A 25,181-nucleotide genomic window follows, 5' to 3' on the forward strand; every position below is an offset into this window, starting at 1 on the left:
GCCTTACACCACCCCCACCACTGTGTTTAGAGTAGAAATGCCTTTGGACTCGAGTTCTGCATCTTCTGTCCTAATGGGGGCAAGGTAAAGATGTTGTTTAGCACGTATCTGAACCTACGTATCTCAGCTCATTATATGCTAAATATTACATATAGGCCCCTGCTAATCCGTGGGATCCCGCAACCTGAAACATCTTGCCCCAGGTAAAGGGTTTGGCCAATCAATCTGCAAGTCCTTCAGCAAAAACAGGAACCATACTTAACAGTGAAGGTGGAAAAAATACTACATCTGCACATTTCAGTCCTTAACTGTCCTAGAACAGCAAGGCAGGGCATAGGCCCAGCTTAAATACTTTAAGTTCATTTTTAAAAGTAAATTCTAAAAGCACAGCCCTACCAGTTACTGCCTGGCCTATGTTCTCCATCATTTCCCAATAAGTTTCTGTAGAAAGCACACGGCCTTTATTCTTGGAAAAAAGCTCATGATTAAATGCCTGCTCTAGTACCAAAGGATTATTTCAGTGACTGCTGAACAGAATGGGGCTATAACTGGAGCTACCCTTCAGAACCTCCCAGGAAAGATGACAAGAAACCCCTTTAAAGTCTTTGTAAGTAGCAGAGGTAAACAGAGGACCAGAATGGTATCAACTGTTAAATCCCTCAGTGCTTGCTTAGTTCTCAACCTGAAAAACTGAAGACTGCCTCTTGAAATCCTGAATACATTGCTAAATGGAAAGTATTCAGATTAAAAAAAAAAAAAACACAGCACAGCCCCTACCACTACCATTTTGAATAAGAACTAGAAATCGAGTTTACATCCCCTTTTAGTTTGCAGCTATGCCTGCGTATTGTTTATAGTTCTGCTGCTGTCTACAAGTGGCTCTATCAGAACAAAACCATACATTTGATGTCATTGCAACAGTTTCAAATATGTAAATATAATTTAGAAAGAAAGTGAAAAGACAAACATTTATTTTAAGTAGGGTTTTATACATGGCATGCATCTGAAAAGGAATTCTTTACCACATAACTATCACTCAAGTTTCCTGATCAAGGGTGTACAATCTCGGGCATGAAGGAAAGGGTACCATCACCTACACTAGTATATACAGAAGATATAAAAATATACACAACAGTTAATTTTACAGAGCAACAGAGCTGAGTGAATACTGTGCACACTGTACTCTCTGAGTTTGGACAGCTGAACATCCAAACTGCAAAGGCAACAGGAACACTGCAGAGATCATTATCAGGGTCAGAAGAAACAGCATCAGAACTCTGACACAGTGTAAAAATATAAGGCAGAAGCCACTTTCTTCTGAATTGTAGGGAAGAGCAGAGCACACCGCGATTCTCCATCTTGCTTTTAAAAGTTCCAGCAAGGAGTTGTACATGCAAAACACAAATTTGCATCAACAGTGCAACAACAAAAGAATACTGAACAGTAGCTCGATCATACAAACTTAAAAAAAACGTAACATGTACTTTATGCATCTCTCCTCACAAAATATCTAGGATTTGTCAGTGCATTAGTGTTAAAGTGGCATTAAAAAAACTTCTGCTGTTACAACAGATGCAGAATTATTTTGGAAATGCATAGCATCTACATTTTTATTGTCTTTGTAATTATTCAGTTGGCATAGGCACCATTCTAGTCACACCAGCATTAAGAATTCCTGGTGGAAACAGCCATTCTTACCAATTCATACACAGCTATTCTTGACTGCTTGTCTTGATTTTGATTTCAACAAATAAATGCTTTTTAAAATTCAAAAATAGACCCTATGAATATGAAAAGAACTATATACAACATACCTAAGACACAGGGTTAGCTGGCTGCCATAGGTGTAACACACTGAAGAGAAACATTCAAGTTTGACAGATTTTTTTTTTTCTTTGAGATGAAAGGCCTTTGGGTTGGAAGCATATCAAAGACAACAGTGCAGTAGGCTGAGAATTCCTTTAGCTCAGTTCAGAACTAAGGCATTGTATGATAAAATATATTTATATTTGGTGCAATGTTACTGTCAATTTTAAAATCTAGATCACATCAAATGCTATAATTCATCACTCTAGTAAACATACGTATCCATCTTCTATCACAAACTCAAACCTTTGTGGGGGGAAAAAAAAAAGCTATCAAACACTAAACCTATATTGGTTTTTTTCTAACTTGACATTAAGGAAAAAATGCTAAGCCAAACTCTATAATCCCCCAAAAACAACATATGGTAGGAGTTCACATCGTCCTAGTCTTTACTCGCCAAAAGTTACAACATACCCTTGAACTTTCCTAAAAAGAAAGAGATTTAAGATTTTTAAACTGCTACTTCAAATTACTTTTTGCATTTTAAAATTTTCAATTATCCGTTCATTCTATGCTTGATGCCCCCTCTGATTATCTCCCAGTGTTGCCCTTCTCCTGTCATTCCTATATGGCCTCCCTCTAAAGTTCCGCTGATACTGGTAGCTGTCATCTCTGCTTCTGCTGGGTGGTCCTTTCCAGGCTTCCTCATTTCTTTGGAACTGGTATCCTCCCCTACTGGAATAACCCCACTCAAGTCTAGGCCTTCTGCCTCCGCCGTAAGTCTGGTTATAAAATTGCTTGGATCTACCACTTCTCAGCATATCGGAAACTTCACTCTCATCTTCAGAGCTCTCCTCCCTTGTTCTCTGTGCCCTGCTTTCTGTCTGCAGATTACCAGCACCCTTGGAATCTCTACCTTTATCAGTCTTCTCCTTACGACTGGGAATGCTGGTTTTCAGTTCATTTTTCGGTGGTTCTGCCAACAGTGGTGGAGTGTTGGGCACCGCAGTCTGCCTCTCGGTCCCCTGCGTCTGCAGAGAACGATTTTGCTGCCCAGCTGGTTTTTGCTTAGCTGGAGAAGCCAAAGGACAAGTTTGCTCCAGCTGAGGTGCCCTAGCTGACGTTTCTTTCGGCACACTGCAATCACTGCTTGCACCAGCCACAGGGAATGGTACAGTGTTCGAGCCGCTGCTGCTGCTAGTCTTCTGAAGCTGTTCTGCACAGTTTACTACAGGAACTGGAGGGCTGCATTCTTTAGCCACATACATGGTCGCAGAGGTGCTAGCTGTTGCCTCTTTGTCCTCAGGTGACATGACAACATTAGGTCTTGCTACTGAATTTTCAATGAAACCCTGAACTGGGTACCCATACCAGAAGTGAGGAAAGAAAGGAGGTGCTATTGGAACAGCTCCTAGAAAGTGATTGTGTCCAAAGGGTGGCTGTGGGAACATATTTTTCCCCCTCAGGGACTCCTCATAGTTTGCATGAAGAGCTTGCACCGGATTCTCCGATTCTACACAGACCTGTCCTTGACTTTCTGACACCTGAGCTGTAGGTATAATCAGAGGCAGTGATGGAGATCTACTATCAACCTGGGGAATCTGACCGTTGGATCTGGCCTCGCTCAGAACAGGAAAGTGCCTGTTTGTTCGTGCAGTTTCGTTTTCATTCTGAGTCGGTGGAGCCTCCTGGAACCAGGGGTTGTGCGGATACACAGGAAGGGACACGTTTGGGTACATTCTACAAGCAGCTAAATAGGCCTGGTGCAGGGGGTACAAGTAAGAATGGGGTGCCCACATGGGACAACTGTATGCCTGCAAGACAGGGTGGGGGAAGAAGAAAAAAAAAAAATAAAAGTATTTGGTCTTTTGAATGTTCAGACAGACATAATAGCACACAGGTCATTTACCATTTTGAAACAGTTAATTACAGGAAGTAACAGTTAATTTTATTTACAGTGACTGCCCTCAATTCTAAATATCTAGGACTCCAGGATAATGTTCTCATTTTTTGTTTTCCTTCCAAATGCAGTTGCAATGGGCAACAGTTCTGACCAGTAAGAAAACTTGGTAACAATTTCTATATAATTAATTTAAACACATGATGCTATTAAGTCAAGCTTTAGCTATGCATCTGAAGACACATTTCAAATTCATTTTCAAGAATCACAATTATTGATTGGCAATTTGCCCTACTAGCTCACTTTTAAAAATTCTAAGGGATAACAATCAACAAGTCATCACACCACACACATATTTTCACCAAAAAAAAAAGACTACACAGACACCTGAGGTTAGATCATTTCCCCAAGGACAATTTGTAAAGATTGAAATCCATATATCCATATATATGCACACAAGCCACAGCTTTCTTAGAAGCCGTTTCATAAAGTAGGGGGATAGGTTTCATTAGAACATACAACACACTTCCCAGCTACTAGTGGGAGTCACACACCAGACACACCATTTTCAGCAGCAACTTTTTCTGTGCTGTTACTGAACACAAGCTACATTCACAATACTGATGTTGTCCACCTCAGGTGGCGACCCCCTTCCCTTTTCTCTACTTCCATGTTAACTGACTAGCAGAGTGGCTTACAGTTACATTGCTCAGAGTTAAGAGTTTATAAACACAGACTTTGTGTTTGTACTATGGTACATAGCAACTGGCTCACAAGCAACATTGTAGGATGTTTTTCTAATACACTGTGCCAAATATGTATATTTCAGGCCATACAGAACACCATGCAAGGCTGCTGGAGATGCAAGGCTGTCTAAGAAAACATTGGAGTAGGTAGAGGGCAAGGCCCAAAACCTGGCACAATCTTGGCTGTGCCACCTGTAGAAACAGTCCCCAGAGCAAACCACCCTGAGAAGCCTACCCAGACCTCCTCTCAATGGGAACCAGTCAGTTCACTCTGAACAAGCAGCTGGCAGGGTGTGGATAACAGCATGGCAGGATCTGGGACCAAAGCAGTAGGCATGGTAATGCCAAAAGTAGTTCCCAGGTTTACCATACATACTATTTGGTCACCCACTGAGAACACAACACTACTAGAACACGGTACTTTGACCAGTAGATGGAGCTGAAGCACCAAAATGACAGACTATATCCTAAAAAATACAAAGGACCAGTAAGGAGAGTCCCAAATATACATAGGCTTATGCTGTTTAAATATATTGCAGTGACACTTGCTAATAACTTATGGATTTTCTATTAAGCAAAGAGACTTGTATTAGGCACACAGTTATCAAATCTGAATTTACTTTGTAAGTTGTGCTGAACATTCCCTCCTTCCATGCACAGACACCAAAGAAAATCATTACTTATGGCCACAGTCTTGTGGAATAAGCCTGAGAGCTCTGAGCACCTTTTCCAAAGTAGTTTGCCTGACAGAAGGAGTAAGAGAAGGTAAAATAGGAACATTTTTATGTGCAGAAGGGACAAACTAAGCAAACAACTAGTCCTTACCAAGAAATGGAAAATACTGCCTTTTTGGATGAGCCTCTTCCCCAAACACACACACAGATTTGCACCACATATACACATCAAGCGCTATTACAATTACTTAGAAGGTTAAAAGTAAAATACTGTTGTCCTTAACCTGAGCAGAAAGGACAGACATGCAGGTTACTTAAGGGAGTGTCTGTCCACAGGTATATGAGGTATTTGTACTGCAGTGGCTTTACCAGTACACGGACATGGTCAAAGTCAGAGGGCCTTTTCTCTTACTATACGCTGCTTCCGAAAGAATGTATCTTCAAAGTACAATCTGTTGACTGTATAGCCACAGTTGGAAGCCAATAGTTCTCACTATCACTGTTGAGTTAAAATTTATTTCTGTTGACTTGACCTGCAATGTGGACCACTGTTGGGATCCCAGTTAATAGAAGACAAAATAAGAAAGAATTTCAAATTTAAAGATGAACTTGAAGTGTACAGCTGCAGCAAACTTCTGCACTCTAAGTACTACCAAATACAGGCAAATTTTATGGTATAACACGCACAAAAACATAAGTAAGTTTGAAGAGTTACCTTCACACCAAGGTTGAAGAAAAATCTAAGAATATTCTTATCTAGGAAAAAAAAAAAAAAACCACAGAAAGAGATCTATGAAGACCTAAAATATTACAATTCATCCGATCAAAAAATTAGTCACTGCATAAAGTTCCATTTCAGTAGAGAAACACTGGTTGCTGCTTGCATGTCTTTGATTGATTTGGGGGGGGGGCAGAGGGGTTGCCACAGTAAGATAGCTAGAACACAACTGCAGTTTAAATTTCATCTTTAACAGTTTGTTGGACTGAAATGCTACTTTTTAAAGAAACAGTTCTGTAAACAAACACCACCGTGCAGTCAGACATGTTATGTTCTTTATGGGCATATTCCCTATTTGTAGTATGCCAAAACCTGTAGTATGCCAAGTTTTCCCAGACCAGTAAGGGAATTCTCAACAACTTCCAAGCTTTTGATTACAAGAGAAAACCTATTACTGTAAAAGCAAGCAGTTCTCCAAAGAAAATCCCGTACATGCACAAAACCTAAAGTTACGGTGGGTCAAGCTAAGAACCACAAAATGATTGTATCAGATTTCCAGGTGTAACCACTTAAAATAATCACAATGTTAGCAAGGCAAACTAGAGTTACAACTCTATTCAATATTCCCTCCCACACCTTAAATCATGGAATGACAACAATTAGATCTTTTGACACAGACTAACAACAGGACCAAAGAAGTCGTCTTTATCTACATTTTAAGAAAAGAAAACCTATTAAGAAAAATGGTATAAAATCCAGACCTTCTTCTAGCTTCTCACCTTTAGGTAAGTCTTCCCCAGTATTGCACAGGGAGTAAGAGGGTGCAACAGCTCTTTCTCCCTTTTCACTAAATGGGAATCCAGGGTATAGTGGATCCTGGTAAGGATTCAGAGTCTGAGGCAAAGGCATTAAAGGCTGGTTAACTGCTTGTAGCGACACAGGAACTCCAGCAACTGGAGCAGATGTTACCTGAGCCTGTGATACAATAGAGTCAGGTCCCGTTGCTGGGGCTGGCATCAATGAAGAAGCAGGTATTTGGGCTGGAATACCTAAGGGGAAAAAAATAGTAATAATAAAAAAAATACATATATAGCTCAACTATATACAATCACAAAAGAAAATGACAGTGGGAAAGCAAGTTTCAGAAGACAGAAGGAGGAAAAAAAAAAAGTATTCATGAAGATGCAGGAAGAAATTCTTGAGTCAGGAAGTTACAAACAAAAGAAGATATGGCTAAATGCAGAGAAGAGTTTTCAGAAAGAGTGAAACAGTTAAGCTTTCCAGATATAGCTAAACCCTTCCCATATTTATTTTTAAAATTATGAATACCAGAAGGAAATAGGAGGTGGGAAAAAAAGGGGGGGAACTGAAACTTACATGTTAATCTCTGCAGTTCTCATTCTGACTAGTCATTTACAGCCAACTCTGAATCTGAGGTCAGATTAACTGGGCTATGCATCCTGTGTCACAGATGCAGTCAAGTATGACAGGATTATTACCATATCATGTGAACATAGTATGCCAATTTGAAAGCTAGTTCTTATACAGAAACACAACAGTGGGAGAGAAAATACTGCGCCTGATCTAATGAGGAATATTGAATCTAAGCTAATTCCATGTATCAAAAGATACACACAGCAGAGAAAAAACATTATGCTGGCTTTGCAGCTCAGGTCCAAATGGATCTCACTAGTTCCAGACATACCAGACCCAAGCTGAGTCCTTAGTGAATCAAGGAGCTTATTACATGGGACACAAAGCACGAACACATATCAAGCTTCAACATGCTGACAATGTGTTCTACCTTAAGCAGATCCTCAGAATAAGCCCCCTCGAAACTCAATGCTATCCCACCCAGGAGAAAAACAGAGAATTGAGTACATATTCCTCTTCCACCTTCAGGCACAGAGTAAAGCAAACTATGCATATGGGGAATCAAAGTTCTACTAGAACTCTCACTAGCTTTCAGCAGTGAGGAACTATATTCCTATAAATGACTGCCTTTAGAAACTGCAGTTATATGAAACAGTGTCTCCTGGAGGCACCTTCAATGTAGCAAAACAGTTAAAGGATTTTTCAGGGTTAGTAGTTTCTGATTTATGTTAAAATTTATTCAAACCTGCTGGTCCATAGGTTGTTGGCTCAGTTGGCCAAGCTGGCACAATGGCTGGTACAGAAGGCACTGCTGGAGGTAAATGCACCTCAGAAAAGACTGGTGAGGGTGTTGGAGTTACACTTGGTAAGCATTCTGTCAGGTTCTATAAAAACAGAGATCACATGAAATTACTCTAAATCACCATTGTTGGTGACCCCTAATGTGTCTGACTTCTACCAAAAAAGGCTTGATGACTCAGTATTATCCAGACTACCACCACAGTGAAATATTAACTAGTAACATATCAGGCTGTATACATGAGAGATCTGAGATACATTACATCACTGGGTGAAGAACTCTGCACTGAGCTCTATCCAGAACGTGCCTGTACCAGAGATAGCCATCAGTGTTATAACCACCTCCACAAGCATTAAATTTAAGTATCTCCCATCCAAAACAAAATCCACCCTTACAAACGATTACCAATAACCTTGGAGAAACCTGAAAAATCAAAGGTAAAGAATTTAAAGTGAAAAGCATGGTTATCTTAGCAGAAAGATATGAAATAGCCCCTCTCTCAGCAAAGAAAGGATATACTTTTACTTTTCTATCAAGGGTTTTCATTTTACATTCTTTATGTTGGACATAAAGATTTCCTAACTGTAAATACAGAATTTTAGCATTATCACCATAGAAATGACTACATAATTAAAAGCCAGTATTATAATACATACGTGGCTGTGATGAAGCTCCCCTTTGTCTGAAGTCTCCTGACTGGAAAACTTTGAAATCAAACAAACATTTCTTACTTGCTCAGCAGGAATCGGAGAATCTGTTTTTACTTGTTCCAAAGGAGATGAAGCTTTTGGATAATTCTCATCTTGACTATTCTTCTAAAGCAAAGTTAGAAACAACAGACACAGCTAGTCTAATAGTAAGATTTACTTTTCAAAGAGGCATTCAAAGATATTAAACCACACTACATACAAAGTGGGCTAAGCACCCAATCACTATTATACTAGTGTAATATTTTGCTCATTGAAAGGATAGCAAAGATTAAAAGCCAACAAGGGGCCACAAATCTTCACTGAACTTCAGAGATCATGGTCTGTTAGCACAGTAGCTATTACTAAACATCAAATCTTCTGTGGTCCCATTATACTGAAAGTACAGACTGTACTAAGCAGTTACAAATCCAGATTCGTAAGTGCTCTCAATAGCCCAGATTTGAGAACTCAGATTGCAGAGAAAGACTGTAAGTATGGGTTACAGGGGTTGAGGAAAGCTGACAGCAATACAAGCCTCCAACCTTAGAAGTATTTCACTAAAAGCTGTAAAGCAGCAGCAGCAATCACAGCTCTAAAGGCAGCTATTGCTCTGCCAGTCATGTATCAGAGAAGCAATAACATTTAAAAAAAAATTTGGTCTTTTCTTTAAGATTACCTCAGATGAATTTGGCTCAAGCTTCTGACTTAAGTGGATCTGCCTGGAATTTGACTCTGTAACACCAAGACATAACCTAGTAAATGAACCATTACACCATTTATGGCTATCACAACTTAAGCCAGTTAAAGTTTGTCTTTCCAAAGTTAAACCTTCAAAACAAAACCTACCTCAGCACGTATTACTTCAGAAAACTTAAGCTTCAATTTTTATCAAAGCATCCTAAAATAAACAGTCATTAGGGCAGTAACAGAGCAGCTACTTCAACCTGGGTTTTCAAAGCTCTACAGGAGTTCTTTACTGATGTTTGTTAACCGTCTAGGCAATGCTTGAAGAAAACAGGAAAGAAATGTAGCTGTCTCTTTAAACATGTATCATTCATCCTAAATCCTTCCTAGTGAAAAAGAAATGTTTGTCCTATGCTTAAAGTGAAAAGTTTTGATCTGCATTTCCATATACAAGTGTTAAGATAACAGAAGCTTAAAGTCTTGTCTACTTTTGACTGAGTAGAAGATAGATCAGTTTAGAAGGTTTCAGTGGTTCCAAAGATCTAGAAAGTTTTCAGACTGACGCAGAAAGTTTAATGTCTCAAGCACCAGCAAACACTTGGTGGGGGAGATGATGCTGAAAAACAGTCACAGCATATATCTTCATTACATGAAGATCTGTACAAGTTCTTCACATTCTAGTTTATGTTCAAATCTGGTTACCACTGCTTGTCAATCAAATTCAGGCATATAAGTTTAATAGTAGCCACTAAATAGATACGTACTTTTTAAAAGCTTAGTATATGTACCATCACAACTAGACAACAATGTAAATTAAAACAATATTGATTATGAGAATTACTGCCAATTCCGCAAGCACCAATAGGAAGCTCTAGATAATGAGAAGGAAGTACAGTTTATTCCCATAGGATTTTTATCCTAGTTTCAGAAGAGGCAACACAATCCAGAGCATCACAAAAAACAGGGAAAGCTGTACATGCCATGCACTTCAAGATCTATCATGACAATGTAGTAAAGAGCTTTCTCTACTTGAACATTCTTTCTGGCATTGCTGATGAAACAAGTTTTCAAATGAAACAAGTTTTCAGATGTTTGGAGAATGAAAAATAGGTAACATCAGTCCTTGTGAGACCATTCAAGAAGGCATTACATGTTGTAAGAGGGACTAAGGAGCACAAGTACCATAAATACACAACAGCAATGTCTCTGCTGTTGCCAGAGATAAGGAACAAAAAAACATTCAAGAACTGGAGGGAAGGAACAGCTTCTAAGAGGAGGCTAGAGTTTGAATTTTATTTTAGCTGGGAGCAGGGGAAGGGGGAGCAGGGAAGGCAGAAGAAGCCAAGATCAAATTCAGTGTTTAGTTATGGCAAAGCTAATAGGACAAGAAAAAAAAAATTACAAATCAGTTGCATTTAGCAAAGATTTACTACCTCCTGACAGCTACAGCTTTTATCTATTACTGCCACGTTCCACTTCCTCACAGAAAAGGAAAAGCTTAAGAGTCAATGAAGAGAAGCTAAAGAGTGTCATAACAGACTGGGGGGAGGGAGAAAACCCAAACAAATTTTGACCATGTGACAGCTCTTTCTATTGTAAACTGGGGGGGGGGGGGTGCAACTCTTCTGCACACCATCTTCTCCCCTCTTTCTGTGCCACTGTATGCTAATTCTCAACATGCCACATTCTCTTAACTGACTCCAGTGAGCACTCTTAATACTCCTCCCACTGGCACTTTCTGCCACGCTCACTAGAATTTCAACAGGATGTAATTTAGGGCAGCTCTGATAGTCTTTTTGTTTCTCTCATTCATCTTCCCATTTACTACAAAAGTCCCAGCAAGGATCCTGCTCTCTCAGCCACATTCACAAAGCAGGAAAACATATACCTTCTTCCCAAACCACACCTTTCCTACCTTGAGCCTAGCTCAGTTTGGCACTATTATTTACAATAATTTTCCCCTCATTGCCTAAACAGATGCCCCATCTTGAATAAATTCTGAGGCTGGTAATAAAAACAAGCAAACAAAAAAAGCCTTGATCTGAAAATATTCGTTTTTACCTTTATCCTTCTGCTCTTCCACCTCTGCTGTCCACTTGCTGTTTCTTCTCTCGTTACTTGAGAACTTTTTCTGGTTTAAATTATCCACAGTCTGTGTAGCAGCCTGACAGACCGACTGATTCTAAAGAAGTTTACAAAAGCAGAAATATGAATTTATATAGGAAGTCAAATGACACTTTGCCATCATCTGATACAACACTATTATGGCACCATGACACATAACACTTGTCTCTATGATAGGCAGAGAGGTGGAGGGGGAAGCAGTCTTGATCAGTATCATTCAGATTAATCTACTCTTTCATTCATTGCTAAATTTTGCAAAGTGTCCTTTAAAAGCATTCATGTCATTAGTCTACATGACAAAGAAAACCTGCTTCACTCAGGCAATATCCACTTTAAAAATCACATCCTCCTTCTGCAGGTGAGCAAATACAGCATACTGTTAACCCCAGCTCAGAGACAGAGAGCAATCTCTGTCCGTCACGCTTCAGTCTTACTCTGCTCTTTGCAGCGCAGAAGAGCTGTATATTTCTTCTTGATTACACCAATATAAGTAATTACTGCTCAAGAACTGAAAGATACAGAGCAGGAATTCACTTCCACAAAGCAAGAGAGTTAAGGCCCACCTTTCACCTACTCATTCTTCCCACCCTGGTTCTTGTTTCCGTTTGCCCTAGGATTTAAATCCAAGGCGGCCCACATCTCTAGAATAAACCTATGTAGACAGCAGCTGTTTACCCACAGAATCTGCTCGCTCCCTGGATATACTGAGACTCCAATCCACTTTCTTTTAAAAATTGCATCAGTAGAATAATCTCTCAAAATCTAAAGGCTACATTCTTCCTTCAGACATAGACAAGTCCACTGAAGCCAGCTCAGCTCCACAACGGAAAAAGAGCAAGTCTGACAAAGAATTTGCATTACTTATGACACCAGGCAAGTTCCCACACCAGTAAGTTCTCAGGCAAAAAAGAAAAGTAACTTATAAATAAAACAGGTTTTATGTGAACCAAATCAGAAACAATCACCTAGTCACCTCTGATACTAATTCAAGCACCACAGTGCAATTATACTGAGCTATTTGTCAGCTAAATTAAACTGTACTTTAGAGCAAGTTCTGTCCCCACCTTGAGGTTTGATCCCACCACACAAGAAAAAGACATCTGAGTAAATGTAAGGGAGTGCAAAGCCTTTCAAAAGACAGGAGGAACGTGAAGAAAGAAGCCCACAGCTTCACAAGCTCATGTGTCTCCTGTATTTACATGCCTAAAGAACTGTGTATGGTGGACATTAATTATTCCCAGGGGAAACTACTACATATGTGTCTTATCTTCAATATATAAAGCACTGTAGATTCACATATTTCTATGTAGAAGGTGAGTGTGAAGAAAATACCCTTAACTTTTGAATTGTATTGTAATGCAAGGACAGCAAAACAACAATTGCTAATTAAAGGTTCATGGACAAGTATGAAAAATGCACTATTGAAGCATACATTGGAAAGAGCAGGAAAAGCTTGTTCATCCCTCTGCTGGATCTCATAAAGTGAACGAGATTCTTCTATAGCCTGTTTCTCCCTGCGTTCCTCTGGAGACAGGCCAAAGTAGTTACAATCTCTGCTCCCATGGTTCAGATCCTCCGTTCTCTCCCGGTCTGATTTTCTGTAAAGGAAAAAATGAAATGGGATCAATTCGACAAAGAAATTCACCAGTAACAAACACAATACAAACTCATGGTTTAGAAGGAAGAAAAGGAGATAATTATAGCACTGCTTATGTGATTCCACATATACCAGATCCCTTTCTGCCTATTGCAAGTTACCCATACACATAAAAGTTAAAGAAGGGAAAGAATGGATTTTGTCCATGATTTATTCTGTTCAAGACAATTTTGAAAAGACTTTATAACAAATGGTAATTATTACATCATAGTTAAAAAACAAACGCCTGCATCAAGTGATCTAATCCATTTCTATGACAACTGACAACTGACCACCCCCATCTCCTACCTATGAACATGCAAGAGAAATTTGGGGAAGATTTCTGTAAATACAACAACAAAAGGGAAAATGCATTATAATTTTCAATGTCTGAAGCATCACTACACAAAATTAACATCACTATTTCAGCTTTCCAAATTACTTAAACATTTTAGGATACTTATGTATTTAGGTTAAAGGTGAAAGCAAAATGCCCTTAAAATGTTGCATGTGGCAGACTCCAAAGACACCATAGCCCCATTTATTTCACAAAGAGTTATGATACAGAAGAGTAATGGAATAGACCATGAAGAGTTTGGCTTTGTAGCCAGGTACAGAATAGTCTTTTAAATAGGATAGAAAAAGAGTGGCAATGATGAAAAACTCTGCTGCAGCAGCACAGTAAATCAAAAAATCACTACCAACAATTGCAGGCAAAATGCTGTTCTCATACTCCTTCAAGTGTTCAGTCGTAACATGAAACAGTCCTCTATGACAGGTTCTGCAGAAGCTGAGGTAAGATCTTAGCCATGCCCAAGAAGTGCTACATGCAACAGTACTTCAGCCCAACCAGAAAAAACCCAACATCCACTTCCCAAGAAGAAACTGCAGTTTTCTGTACAGTGCTTCCAGGGGAGATGCTGCCATGCAAGAAAAGAAGTGGGAGCTCATGATGGCAGCAATTTTGGAAAACATTTAAAAGTTTAAAAAAAAAAAAAAAAAAAAAAAAGGAATTGTTTCTCCTGTGCTTGTGTGTATTCTTCAGGACTTGGAATGCTTCTTAAGAGCTCAGTGGCAACATATTTCAAAAGAGCACGTTAGAAGTATCTGAAGCAGGCACCTGGGCTCCAAGAAGCTCAGCTAGCGTTTAAGATAAGTAAGATGTTATTTGCAGTTTTACCTTACAGTTTGGGAAGGATTCCTGCCTGGAGCTTTTTGCTCAGTTGAGGTCTGATGAGGTTGAGGTCCAGAACATAAGAACTGATGCTGCCTGGTTCCCACAGTATGCTGAAGTCGAGGAGGTAGTGCTGACTGGGGTTTTATTGACTTGCTCTGATTCTTTGCCCCTCTGCAATCTGCATCTGCGATAAAGATGTGAAAATGGATTTTTTTTTTCTTTAATCATTTTTTAAGCTCTTTGGGACAAAACATCTGACAATAAAGATTCTGCTACACAAAGACAGGTACAATCCTACCGGGCTGAGCATTCTGCCCCCATGTTGGGAAAAACTTTTTTATCTTCTTCCCTGGCACAGTGTTCCAGCCCTCCATAGGAGAGGCTTGTGGAAGAGGTTTAAGGCTCTTCAGTGAGACAGCATGCCTACAAAACAAGGAATTACGGAGGGAAAAATATCTTAAAGACCACACTGGGGCTTGCATAAATTAATACCACATGTTTACTAAGACTGATGGATCTTTCCATTTTTGAGAACATTGCATTCAAAGTCCTTTGTTCTTTATGATTACACTCAAGCAATGTGTAGAAGAACAAACCTTTTTTTTTTTTTTTTTTAAATAAAACTCTCTCCAATAAGCTGATGCAAACTTATCCAGTAAAGAATGAGCAGCCATTTGTGAAGTGAGTATTAACACGTCTTCAGGGCAGACAGAAAAGGAGAACAATCAGAAAAAGCAATATACTCGGATAAACTTATCACAAACACTGCAATAGAGGATGCTGTAGGATGTCCAAGCAACTCTTTACATTACTGGAAAGGAAGACATTCAAATCTGTAACAGTTCAAATCAGGTTAAATCTCAATTTAAAAAGGTAAAAAATTGCGAGACAATCTTCAGATCTCACAACATTTTCATTTATTTAACAGAAGGAGATCACATGAGATTAATGGGCATCCTTCTCTTTCCCTCATTTACCTTGACTGAAGGTGTTTCCTCTTCCCAAACTATACTCAACTGTGGGGGTTTTTTGCCCCAGTAGAGTTACAGAACTTACAGCAGAGCTCAAGAAGATGTCTCAAACCACTCCCCCCCAAAAAAAACCAACAAACAAAAAAACCCCCACCACCCCCCCAAACAACCAAAAGCCCCACCCCAGAAAAAAGCAACAAAAACAGCCAACCAACAACACACAAAAAAACCCCACAACCCCCAACAACAACTTTAAAAACTTAGTTTGTCCCAAGGTAGGACAAAGATGACGCTGATCTAAACAGCAACTTGGCAGTGTCTGTTTGAAATCAGGCAGAGCTACTCAACCAACAGAGAAGCTAGGTGCTTTGATGGATCTGTTAATATGAAAAGCTTGTCACAAATCTAGCATCTAATTACTAACCACAACAAGCAACACTTAATTAGGATGGCATTGATCTGCTTAGGATTGAATCTTGTGTAAAAAAAAAAATTTAATACTAATGTAGTTACTGTTTTACTCTGCAAGTAATATCCAGACTACTAAAGAAAAAAGTCTGAAGAAGTGACAATCAATGCAGAACTCCTTTTTCCTTTTTTATTTAGTATGTTGTTTTCTTAACAATTTTGTGGTAGTACCGCTTCAGGTAAAGTAGTAGATACACTTCAAGGGCTGAAATTAACTCTGAACTAAAGTAATGCTGCCATTATCAAGGTTCATTTTGGCACTCTCTTCCAAAAGAGATTAAACACTTACTTTGCTCCAAGCTCTTCTACAAATACAACAACTGGCCCATTCTCTGAACAAACTTCTTGAATATGGGCATTATAAAATTTCCCATTATGGTCTAAGCGCACCTATAAGGGGAAAAAAAAAAACAAAACAAAGGTGCATTAGCTTCAGAGAAGACAATGAGAGGACGTAACTCTTTAAAATATATCAGCCATGTTAAAAATACAACTTTTCCTCTGGGCAACATCAGACCTGAGAAATAAACACCACGTAATTCAGTAAATGTATCAAAAGCAAATCTTCAATCCATATCACTTCTTCAAAAAGAAATAAAAATACTATTTAAAAAAAAAAACAAAAAACAACAACAACAAAACCCAGAAAGCTTGCCAGGTAACACTACTTAATGAAACATGGCTTTCAAAACTACATGAGAAAGTTAAATGTAATCCGTGTATCAAGGCTTTTCAGCTTTACTGAAAACACTTTCTCTTAGAATAAAACCCAAAGCTTCTCCTTGTTAAAAATAGTAATCAATTTTTCTCTTCTTTATGTGTAACTTCAGTGAAATCTAGTTGAATTAAGAACATGATTAACACCAATTATTTCTGAAGTTATTCTTCAGAAAGCTTTTTAAAACAACCAAAAAAAGTTGTTTGACATGATCATAGTGTTACTTGTCTGAATGACATTCCATGTTCTTAAAATTCTTCTGTTAAATATAAAATAAATTTCATAACGTTCTGCTACATTTGGCTTTCCAGTTGTATTAATTTGGTCAACCTCACTTTTCACTATTTACTTCATCTTCCCTTCCCGTGTTTTTATCCCATATATTTACTGTCTTGCCACGCACATATAAAATTTGACAGAAAGAGTATGTCAATTACCACAGTTTTTCCTACTAATAATATCTGTACCCTTTAGTAAATACTACACAAGACAGCCTAAGGGTCTTAAATACAAACTTTAAGCCTGTACTATTAAGCAATAAATAATAAATTCCGCGGAAGTTTTGTTGTTTGCTTTGTGTGGGGTTTGGGGGGGTTGTGGTTTTAGGGGGGGGTTGTTTTGTGGTCTTTTGTGTTGTTTGTAAAGTTTAGAGATGTGTTTTTCCTGCAATTTATTCACTATGCTTAATTCCATTACACAAATAAAAAAAAGCACAAACTGAAAGAGCCCCCATGCTGCATGATAAACCTAATTGAATATTTTCACATTAATAATTTTAATAGGTGGTCAAATGTCCTAGAAAGAAGCATATTTAGCCAAGCACCAACCAAGTTTAGTTAACACACCTAAAGAGATTAATCTAAAATTTGAGTACTACAGCATTTAATGGCAAATCTTATTTCTTCTTAAGCAGCAATACACACTACAAGTTTTAATGGAATTTAAAGAGCAATTGTGTAACACTTTGAATACTTCAAGAGGAAGAATCACCCAAAACTTCGGGATCTTCAGTAACTAAAGCAAGCTGTATTCTATTACTTGAAAGTAATGTGAGTAGAACAAAGCCAATTTACTAACAGTAATCATTATCTCTGGAGTTGAACATAAATACATGAAACTGTGATGTTGGTTTTGGTCTCTCCAAAGAAAAGCCTGTATGACAGAAAACACTAAAATTTCATTCTTCATCATCTAACTGTATGCACACAAACACTTTATCATGCAGCAGTATGATAAAGCAAGTGCTGCCATCAGCAAAAGATGCAGTGGAGATAACGATTAGTTTTATAAAAACAGACCTACCCCACACATTTACACATCACAGGATTAACTAGCTTGCTTACGGAGCCCACCAAGAGAAGAACTGAGCTTAGCCTGAACCAAGTAAACTGCCCTAAATGCACCCACTTACACAGAGGCTAACACTCTGCAACACCGAGCAAGGACTCACCATGGAGGCAAGCCTGCACAAACTTATTTGCATACTTAACATTAAGGTCCACAGTCATCTTGTTAAATATATTATTGAAGTTAACCTTGTGACTTTTTAATGCAGTAAAATTGCACTGATCAGATGTTCTATTTCTTCACACATGCCTTTTCTACATGTATGCTGTAAGTCATGAACACCACCACCAATTAAATAATGAGCGTATGCGCAGTTGAAGACACAAGCAAAGAATATTTAAAGTAGCAACCATATATCAAAATAGTTAACAAAGGGGGAAAATTGGCATCTCGAGCAAAATATTAATGTTTCTATAAACTATAATTCAATGCTACTTACTTTACATTTATCTCCAACTGAGTATTGCATGCCAGCAGCAATAGAAAAATCTTGTTTTTGCTGATCTGTAAATACATTAGTAGTAATACACTGTTAGTTTAGATACACCAAAAGAGTTACTTTCTTGATACAGTAAAAATGCAAACCAGAAGTTCAGGCCCTAAATCTGCACACTGACCCACGTGAGGAAGACCACTGCCTAAACCCAAACTCCTTTTTGCATCACTGTTCCTCAAGAGGGCTTCACTTTATACATCAGCTTGCAGAAGTTGGAACTTTTAAGTGTTTGGTTACTTACCCCATTTGGATTGGAGCCAAACGTCATATTCAACATTTCTGTAAACTGATGGATTGAGTGATTTAAGAACTTTTTTAGGTAAGACCAACAAGGTAGGATTCCCATTGCTCTTAAGGTGCTGTATGAAACAGAACAAAGTACTAAACGGTCAACTGCATAAAGATGTACAGTTTTCCATTTTTCAATTACAGTGCTCAAGCTTTAAACTGAAATATAAAGAAGCTGAAAATACATAAAGCATAAAGAGCTTTGAAAAAATAATTCAATGGTGTTCTTTTAACCTTATCAGAACAAAATTAAGAACTAAGCAGCATTAAAAAGGACACTATCCACCTTTTGGCACATCAAAAGCAAACATTACTTTTCAAAGAAATAAGTAGTTTTTAAGATATTACATGTTAGGAAAACTAGAAACTGAAGATTCTCTCATGAACATTAAACACTGAAAAACATAGCAGAGTACAAGTTCTTAGGAAGAAAATAAAACTTAACATATATATACCTTGTTGCCAGAAAGAGATTTCAATCCATTCATATCACTAACTGTTGTAGCTTTACTTCTGCAAAAGGACAGAAACAAGCTGTGGTAATATAGTATTAGTAAGGCCTGGAAATCAGGTAAGAAACATCTTGGAAGTGGATAAAAATACTGAAACTACCACTCTCTACATATTTTTCCACAACAGGCATACTACAGAACATCTTCATCTCTTAAAATGAAAAAGCTAAGACTAAAACAAGAACTACATTTCTGTATCAAATAAGACTTTTGTTTTTAAGTACAAGTTTTAGGAAGTCTAACTTATGTGTACTGACTTAACCATCACTTAAGAAAAAAGGAGCAGAGGGGCAGGCAAGGGAAAAAAAAATTCCTCTAAAATTTTTGCAACTATGCAAGGAAAACATAGCAAATGCAGACATAAAAAACAAAACAAAAAAAAAAACCACCCAAACAAAACTCAAAACCAAAATCCACTCCATTAGTTAAGTGGCATCAGGCACTCTAATTTAGCCTTATTTTCTACACCTGACATTGCTGGAAAATTACCTTCCACAGAGAAAAAACAAGTATTTTTCCCTAGAGCAGTTGTAGGCAACTGTCAGCATTAACTTCTCCCAAAACCAAAATAAACTATTACATTTAATAACAACATAACTGAAAAGTTCACATTTATAAAATGAAAAAGATCTTCTGGAAAACTAGGTAATGAAACAAGCTGAAGTAAACTTTTAAGACAAGCAAAAGATGTAAAGACTTCATAAACACAGCAAGGTGTTTGTAATTTGTGTTAACTAGGTCAAGAGTCACACACACTAGCTCTTGCATCATAAGACATATGGTTTAAATCAAAAACATTGAGTTTGATAGTCTCAAGTGAGTTTATGACCTTCATTTACAAAGGTGCTATGGAGGTTAGCAGTATATTTTCTTATGAATCCCAAAGATACAGAGTAATGCTACTGCATATGAAGCCCAGGAAAGCTCTAAGAACAGAAAGGAATAAAGGTTTCCATTCTCTGACATTTAACTACAATAATTGTTCCCTGAGGCAGAAATACTTTGTATTTTAATTGGAAATGTTCCCTAGTACTTTTTTTTTCCAAGCAAGAAAGGAAGCTAATCCCTTTCCCAGAACTTGGTTTTCTTTCTGTGGCGATTTCCATCATCTTCCTTTCTGTTGTTTTCAGCTTGAGGAAAAAAATCAGCTCCCGACATCTCAAAGAATTTCTTCTGTCACATGCCACACAGACTACAGCAGAGCCCCCAGAAAGGACTTTAATGATGTTCAGCAGGAAGAGGGGACATGATGCACTAATACAGCATAATCTCCATGGCTTCAATGGAGTTTCACACAAGCCAGGGTTTTAAGAACAGTATTAAACAGAAGAAAAACTGCCAATATATAAATGCAAAAATGGCACCATGAAAGACTTACTGTGCAAAAGGAATCAGTAGGTCAAAGTCTCAAAGCTAGCTAGAGCATCCAGGTCCAGCAAAAGGAATACAAACCCACAAATATAATCACTTCATAAAGATCAAGGAATGAAATGGAGCAAGCTACATCTGTATTTCTCCATTAGCTACACCTCAAGCAGGCATTTCAGCCCCCAGATGTGGAAGCAACACAAGTTGGATTAGATTCCTGTAACTCTACTCAGTTGCAAGAGCGAGTCAGGTAATTCTCACACAGTCTACCATGCCAGACTGGCACATTGACAGTTCTCCCAGGGGATTCTGCTATTTTAAACAGGAAGAGGGACACGTTGCAATGTCAATATTCCATTATGTAAAGAGACCCAAAGCTAGACTGCAGGAAGAACAGAGGAACCAGAACCCTGTCCTCAGGTACAGTGAAGATTACACATTTCATTCTTTCATAGTTCTAACTTTACCTCTTTGTGTTTCTTTTCTTCGCAATTTGTAAAGGTTTTCAACCCTAACTGTTAGATTCTACTACCCACTAGAAATTCAGAAAACTCATTTAACATGTATTGCACATAGGCATCTTACATTAACTTTTAAATCCCATTTACCTGTAGTTATCATCTTCTGAATCTGAAGCAGACACTTCACTGCTACCATTACTTTCCTCTGTTACACCAACAGCACTAAGTTCTGCTATGATTTTCTTTACATCTGTATCAAATACTTTCTCATAAAGCAACTCATACAGCAGAGCTGGGAAAGAGGAGAAAGTAGAAGGGCAAAATCAATTACAAGGTAAATGAGATTTTGTATCACGTTTACAGATGCATTTCAAATTACTTTAATCAAAGCAAGCAAGCATTTTGATGTGTTAACTGAAACAGTGAAGGCATTAGAAGCAAAACCAGCTGCGGCTACTATGGCTTAATGGGTATGCAGAAAACTACTAGAAGTCAGGTCTCTTGACAGGCAAATTTGGCCTTAGCCTTGTAACTCTGCACATAGGCAGATATTTCATGAAGAATTAGAATCCTTGTAGGGATTGCCACAGTGACCCATCAAACCTGATTAGGGCCTTCAGGCATTTCTGCAATCTAGTAAAGAAAACAATCATCCAAGAAGACAGTTCATATGCATGGATAATTTTAACATTAACAATTAGTTTGCTAACATAGTTTGAAATACAAAATTAAAACCAGAATGCTGACCAAAGACAATGCAACAGATTATAAATTAGTACACCAACATTTTCTGTTTACATTAGACCACCCAGATTCAAAGAGGCAGATAAATCTTATCCTCTTGGCATATAATCTGCTTTGTCAAGAAGGAGGACACAATAAGAACTCGTGTTCTCGCAAAATCATACAGTCATTGACAACTCAAATGGAAAACTAAGCTGCTAGAGAATGACTGTAATAAACTCTCATACAGAGCCTTTTCCTGAAACCTGATGTGATCATTTTAACATTTTTGGTAAAAATACGTGCTTTTAAGTAACCAACATAGTACTTACACTGGCACAGAGCAGCCTTTTCTGAATACTCTATGGGATACACAATATCATAGTGGTTTCCATTTGAGAAGCACAGCAATACCTATTAAAAAAACCACACATATTTTAGGTTTTGCATCTCACTTGCTTTTTCATGTGATCCACCTTTTAAATTCAGTTTAATGTACCAATGCACTTTGTTATCTCTCAGGATCTCAAAGTATCAATAAAACAATCAAAATCTTTAGTGGATGTCCTTTAAACCAAAAAGAATTTGACCGAAAGTCAGGAGGAATTAAACACAAGAGGTAGCTATGTGAGTTAGCACTTGTAAATGTATCGTTACAGAATTTTAGATTACTAGGAAGATATACCACACCCCAAATATGTGCCATCTATTTAAAAAGAAGTGCTGCATGTATTAACAGAATAGCTGCCTTAAATATGTACAAAAGAAATTGTTAAAATTGAATTCTCAGAACATTTTATTGTGTGGAATAATAAAATTCACATGAAAATACTTGCTGTTTATAGTCTTAATTCAGCCCTTCACAATAGCCAAGATTTTATTTTTTTTTTTTTTACCTTATCAGAAAAGCCATTTTCAGTTACATGTGAAGGAGAAGCATTTGGTTCCCGATATATTATGAAATCTTTCCTGAGAAAAAAGAAGCAGTTAAGAATTCATTTAAAAATTAATATGAATAAAAATTGGAATATTCAAGTCAAGTTCAAAGAACATACATAACCACAGAAAACACCTAGTGCAAAAGAATACTGAAGAAGATGAGTACAACTATCACTGGTCAAAAAAAAAAAAAAAAGGCTTACTTTTATGAAAGAATACACTAGGATAAGATGTGCTGGCACAACATGCACAGAGCCAGTGACAAGTAAAACAAACTTCCAGACACCACTTTCTGGAGCTGTGTCTAGAAAGATGATGGCTCCCCAGTCCTGGAGAAATTCATTACACTTTGTCATTTGGAAACCGACCAGAACAAAAAGGAGGTTGGTTTTATGAACAGAGACAGGAAAAAGTGATAAGTTTCCAGAAGGTAAGCCATGGCTTAGGCTAAAACCATACTAGCCGATTGATTACATGTGCATGAGAACCTTTTTGGGCATGGAGGCCAACTACCAGAACGGCTCATGTCTGTGCTCAGAAACTCTTCTTGCCTCCCAAACCAAGTTCTCGTTGTGTGGACCCTTCTGAGCACATTTCTGCTCCCAAAGGGTAGCCCAGCTGCCACAGCATGCTAAGGAACATGCCAAAAGCCCAACAGACCATCAGCAGCCATTGCCTGAGGATCAGATATTGTAACCAAGTCTCCAGCACCTCTGAAAATCATGCCCTCCACATGCCCCAGTTTTTTCACGCGTAGCAAGAAGAATCTTTTCCTGCAGTTTAAAATTGATAATACACTGAAGAAAAAAAAAAAAAAAAAAAAGACATTTGGAGGGCTCAGTTTCCCTTTCTCTTCAGATAGACTCTATGAAATGTGGATTCTAACACCATGGCGTGTTTGCTAGACTTGAATTGCTGGATTTAAGGTGGCAAAGAAACCCCTCTGTTGTCTCTTCAACTGAGAGAATGGAAACAAACTTTTAGGGAAGCTTGGACCAAACCAGCAGATAGCATGCCGTTGCAGTGCTGGCAGACAGATACTCATCATCAAGGGTCTAAGTCTAGTGTAGTTTTTCAAAACAGGTTTAGAAAATTTTTATCACTGCAAACTAAGGTTGCATACCTCATTACATTTAAGAGGATTAAAAATAAAATAAATGAAGAGTTGAACTACTACAGTTAAGCAAATTTAAAATTTACATTCCACACTTATATCCAGTTCAACTTTTTATGCTTTTTAATCTAAGAAACTAAAAAAAGAATTATGAAGTGACAAATACAGACAAACCCACAACCGATACTGACATGGCATGCTATTTGATTTTTTTATTTTCTAAAAACTGAAAGACTATCAGTCTTTGCTACTTGTTTTTCTGCTATAATCAATCTCTGTCATGATCTTAAATTTAATTATTTTCTCTCTCTTTTATCCATAATCCTCCCTTTGAATTCTTTGCTCAGAAACCTATCACTTCCTTCAACTTCTTCCTTGCTCACACAAGCAGTTTTTAGTCTTGCAACATGTTTAAATATATTCACAGGTGCAGTTTTTGTATTAAAAAAAACTCAGAAAAAGCAATTCTGAGAGGAAAAGAATTTCATAGCTCAGACCCACACACTTCAGAGAGGCAAGGAAAATTTACTAAATAACCAAATGATACTTGTGACAGATCTGAGTGAAAGTGAAAACAAACCTATTCATACTACACTTCTATTCTACGCTTGAAAAGCCTGAAACTCTCATTTCTCCACTTGGCACAGAACACGAAATTCAAACTTCTGCTTTCCTTCAGTCTGCCAGCACACAGGAAGGAAAGCAACTCTTTCCCCCTACTTCCACCACCATTCCTACTTTGCCAGAGCCTCTAAATTGCCTTTTTAATAACAGCCAGTCTTCCCAAAACAAGTATGGCAATAACAATTCTTGCGTGTTCAACTCTGCAGTGAAATACTGCATATAGTTACAACTATGCCACAAGCCTCCTCATGCTTCCAATGGAAATTAAAAAAATACTATTATCAACCAGGATTTGCCTCTCTATTCATTTATCAGCTGTAGTCCTGGATACCGATGTATCATGACTTCAAAATAAACTGTTTCTATTTCATGAGAATACATTTCTCATGGCCAGAAATAGAACAAACAGAAGATCACGACCAACCAGTTCCGACGTAATTAAGTCAGCAAAATTGCATGCTTGAACTGAGTTATGTCCCTCTACACCCTGGCTCAATCTAACCATCACACCTTCCCTCCAAGCCTCCTGAGCCAAACTTTACTCTGACTTTCAGTTCGGTCCTCTTCCACCCATGCAGCACATGCAACTCTAAACTGTCCCAGTAACCACATAAAATGCAAAGATAGAATTTCATGCAATTTCCTGCACTTAGCACTCATTTAAGTACCTGAAAGCAATACTTAATTAGTTTTTTTCTCTCCTCTTATCAAATCTCTCATCAAGAGTCAAAGTCATTAATTTACAGTAAGCATTTTGAAATACTGAATTTAACCAGTTTACAAAGAGCAGAAAGAGAAGATGCTGTACATTGCTCATTCCCTTGC

General features: G+C 37.9%; 1 protein-coding gene across 6 annotated transcripts in view; it reads right to left on the reverse strand.

The window, feature by feature from the left end:
• Positions 1–954: 954 nt before the first annotated feature.
• Positions 955–25,181, reverse strand: part of OTUD4 (OTU deubiquitinase 4) — a 32,412-nt gene continuing 8,185 nt past the window's right edge. For 2 of the 6 annotated variants that reach the window (XM_052816530.1, XM_052816549.1), the window contains 17 exons: positions 22,576–22,648; positions 22,012–22,093; positions 21,104–21,248; positions 19,071–19,128; positions 18,569–18,686; positions 18,271–18,335; positions 16,056–16,156; positions 14,626–14,750; positions 14,331–14,511; positions 12,947–13,112; positions 11,452–11,572; positions 9,383–9,438; positions 8,674–8,832; positions 7,964–8,102; positions 6,624–6,893; positions 5,842–5,882; positions 955–3,620 (listed from right to left, as the gene is read on the reverse strand). In XM_052816530.1, coding sequence (XP_052672490.1) covers positions 2,376–3,620; positions 5,842–5,882; positions 6,624–6,893; positions 7,964–8,102; positions 8,674–8,832; positions 9,383–9,438; positions 11,452–11,572; positions 12,947–13,112; positions 14,331–14,511; positions 14,626–14,750; positions 16,056–16,156; positions 18,271–18,335; positions 18,569–18,686; positions 19,071–19,128; positions 21,104–21,248; positions 22,012–22,093; positions 22,576–22,648 — 3,145 coding nt within the window. In that variant the 3' untranslated portion in view covers positions 955–2,375. The remainder of the gene's footprint in view (positions 3,621–5,841; positions 5,883–6,623; positions 6,894–7,963; positions 8,103–8,673; positions 8,833–9,382; positions 9,439–11,451; positions 11,573–12,946; positions 13,113–14,330; positions 14,512–14,625; positions 14,751–16,055; positions 16,157–18,270; positions 18,336–18,568; positions 18,687–19,070; positions 19,129–21,103; positions 21,249–22,011; positions 22,094–22,575; positions 22,649–25,181) is intronic. The other 4 variants (XM_052816566.1, XM_052816576.1, XM_052816540.1 and 1 more) reach the window with 4 other exon arrangements.

Source organism: Harpia harpyja, chromosome 2, assembly GCF_026419915.1.
Source record: "Harpia harpyja isolate bHarHar1 chromosome 2, bHarHar1 primary haplotype, whole genome shotgun sequence".
NCBI classification, from domain to species: Eukaryota; Metazoa; Chordata; class Aves; order Accipitriformes; family Accipitridae; genus Harpia; species Harpia harpyja.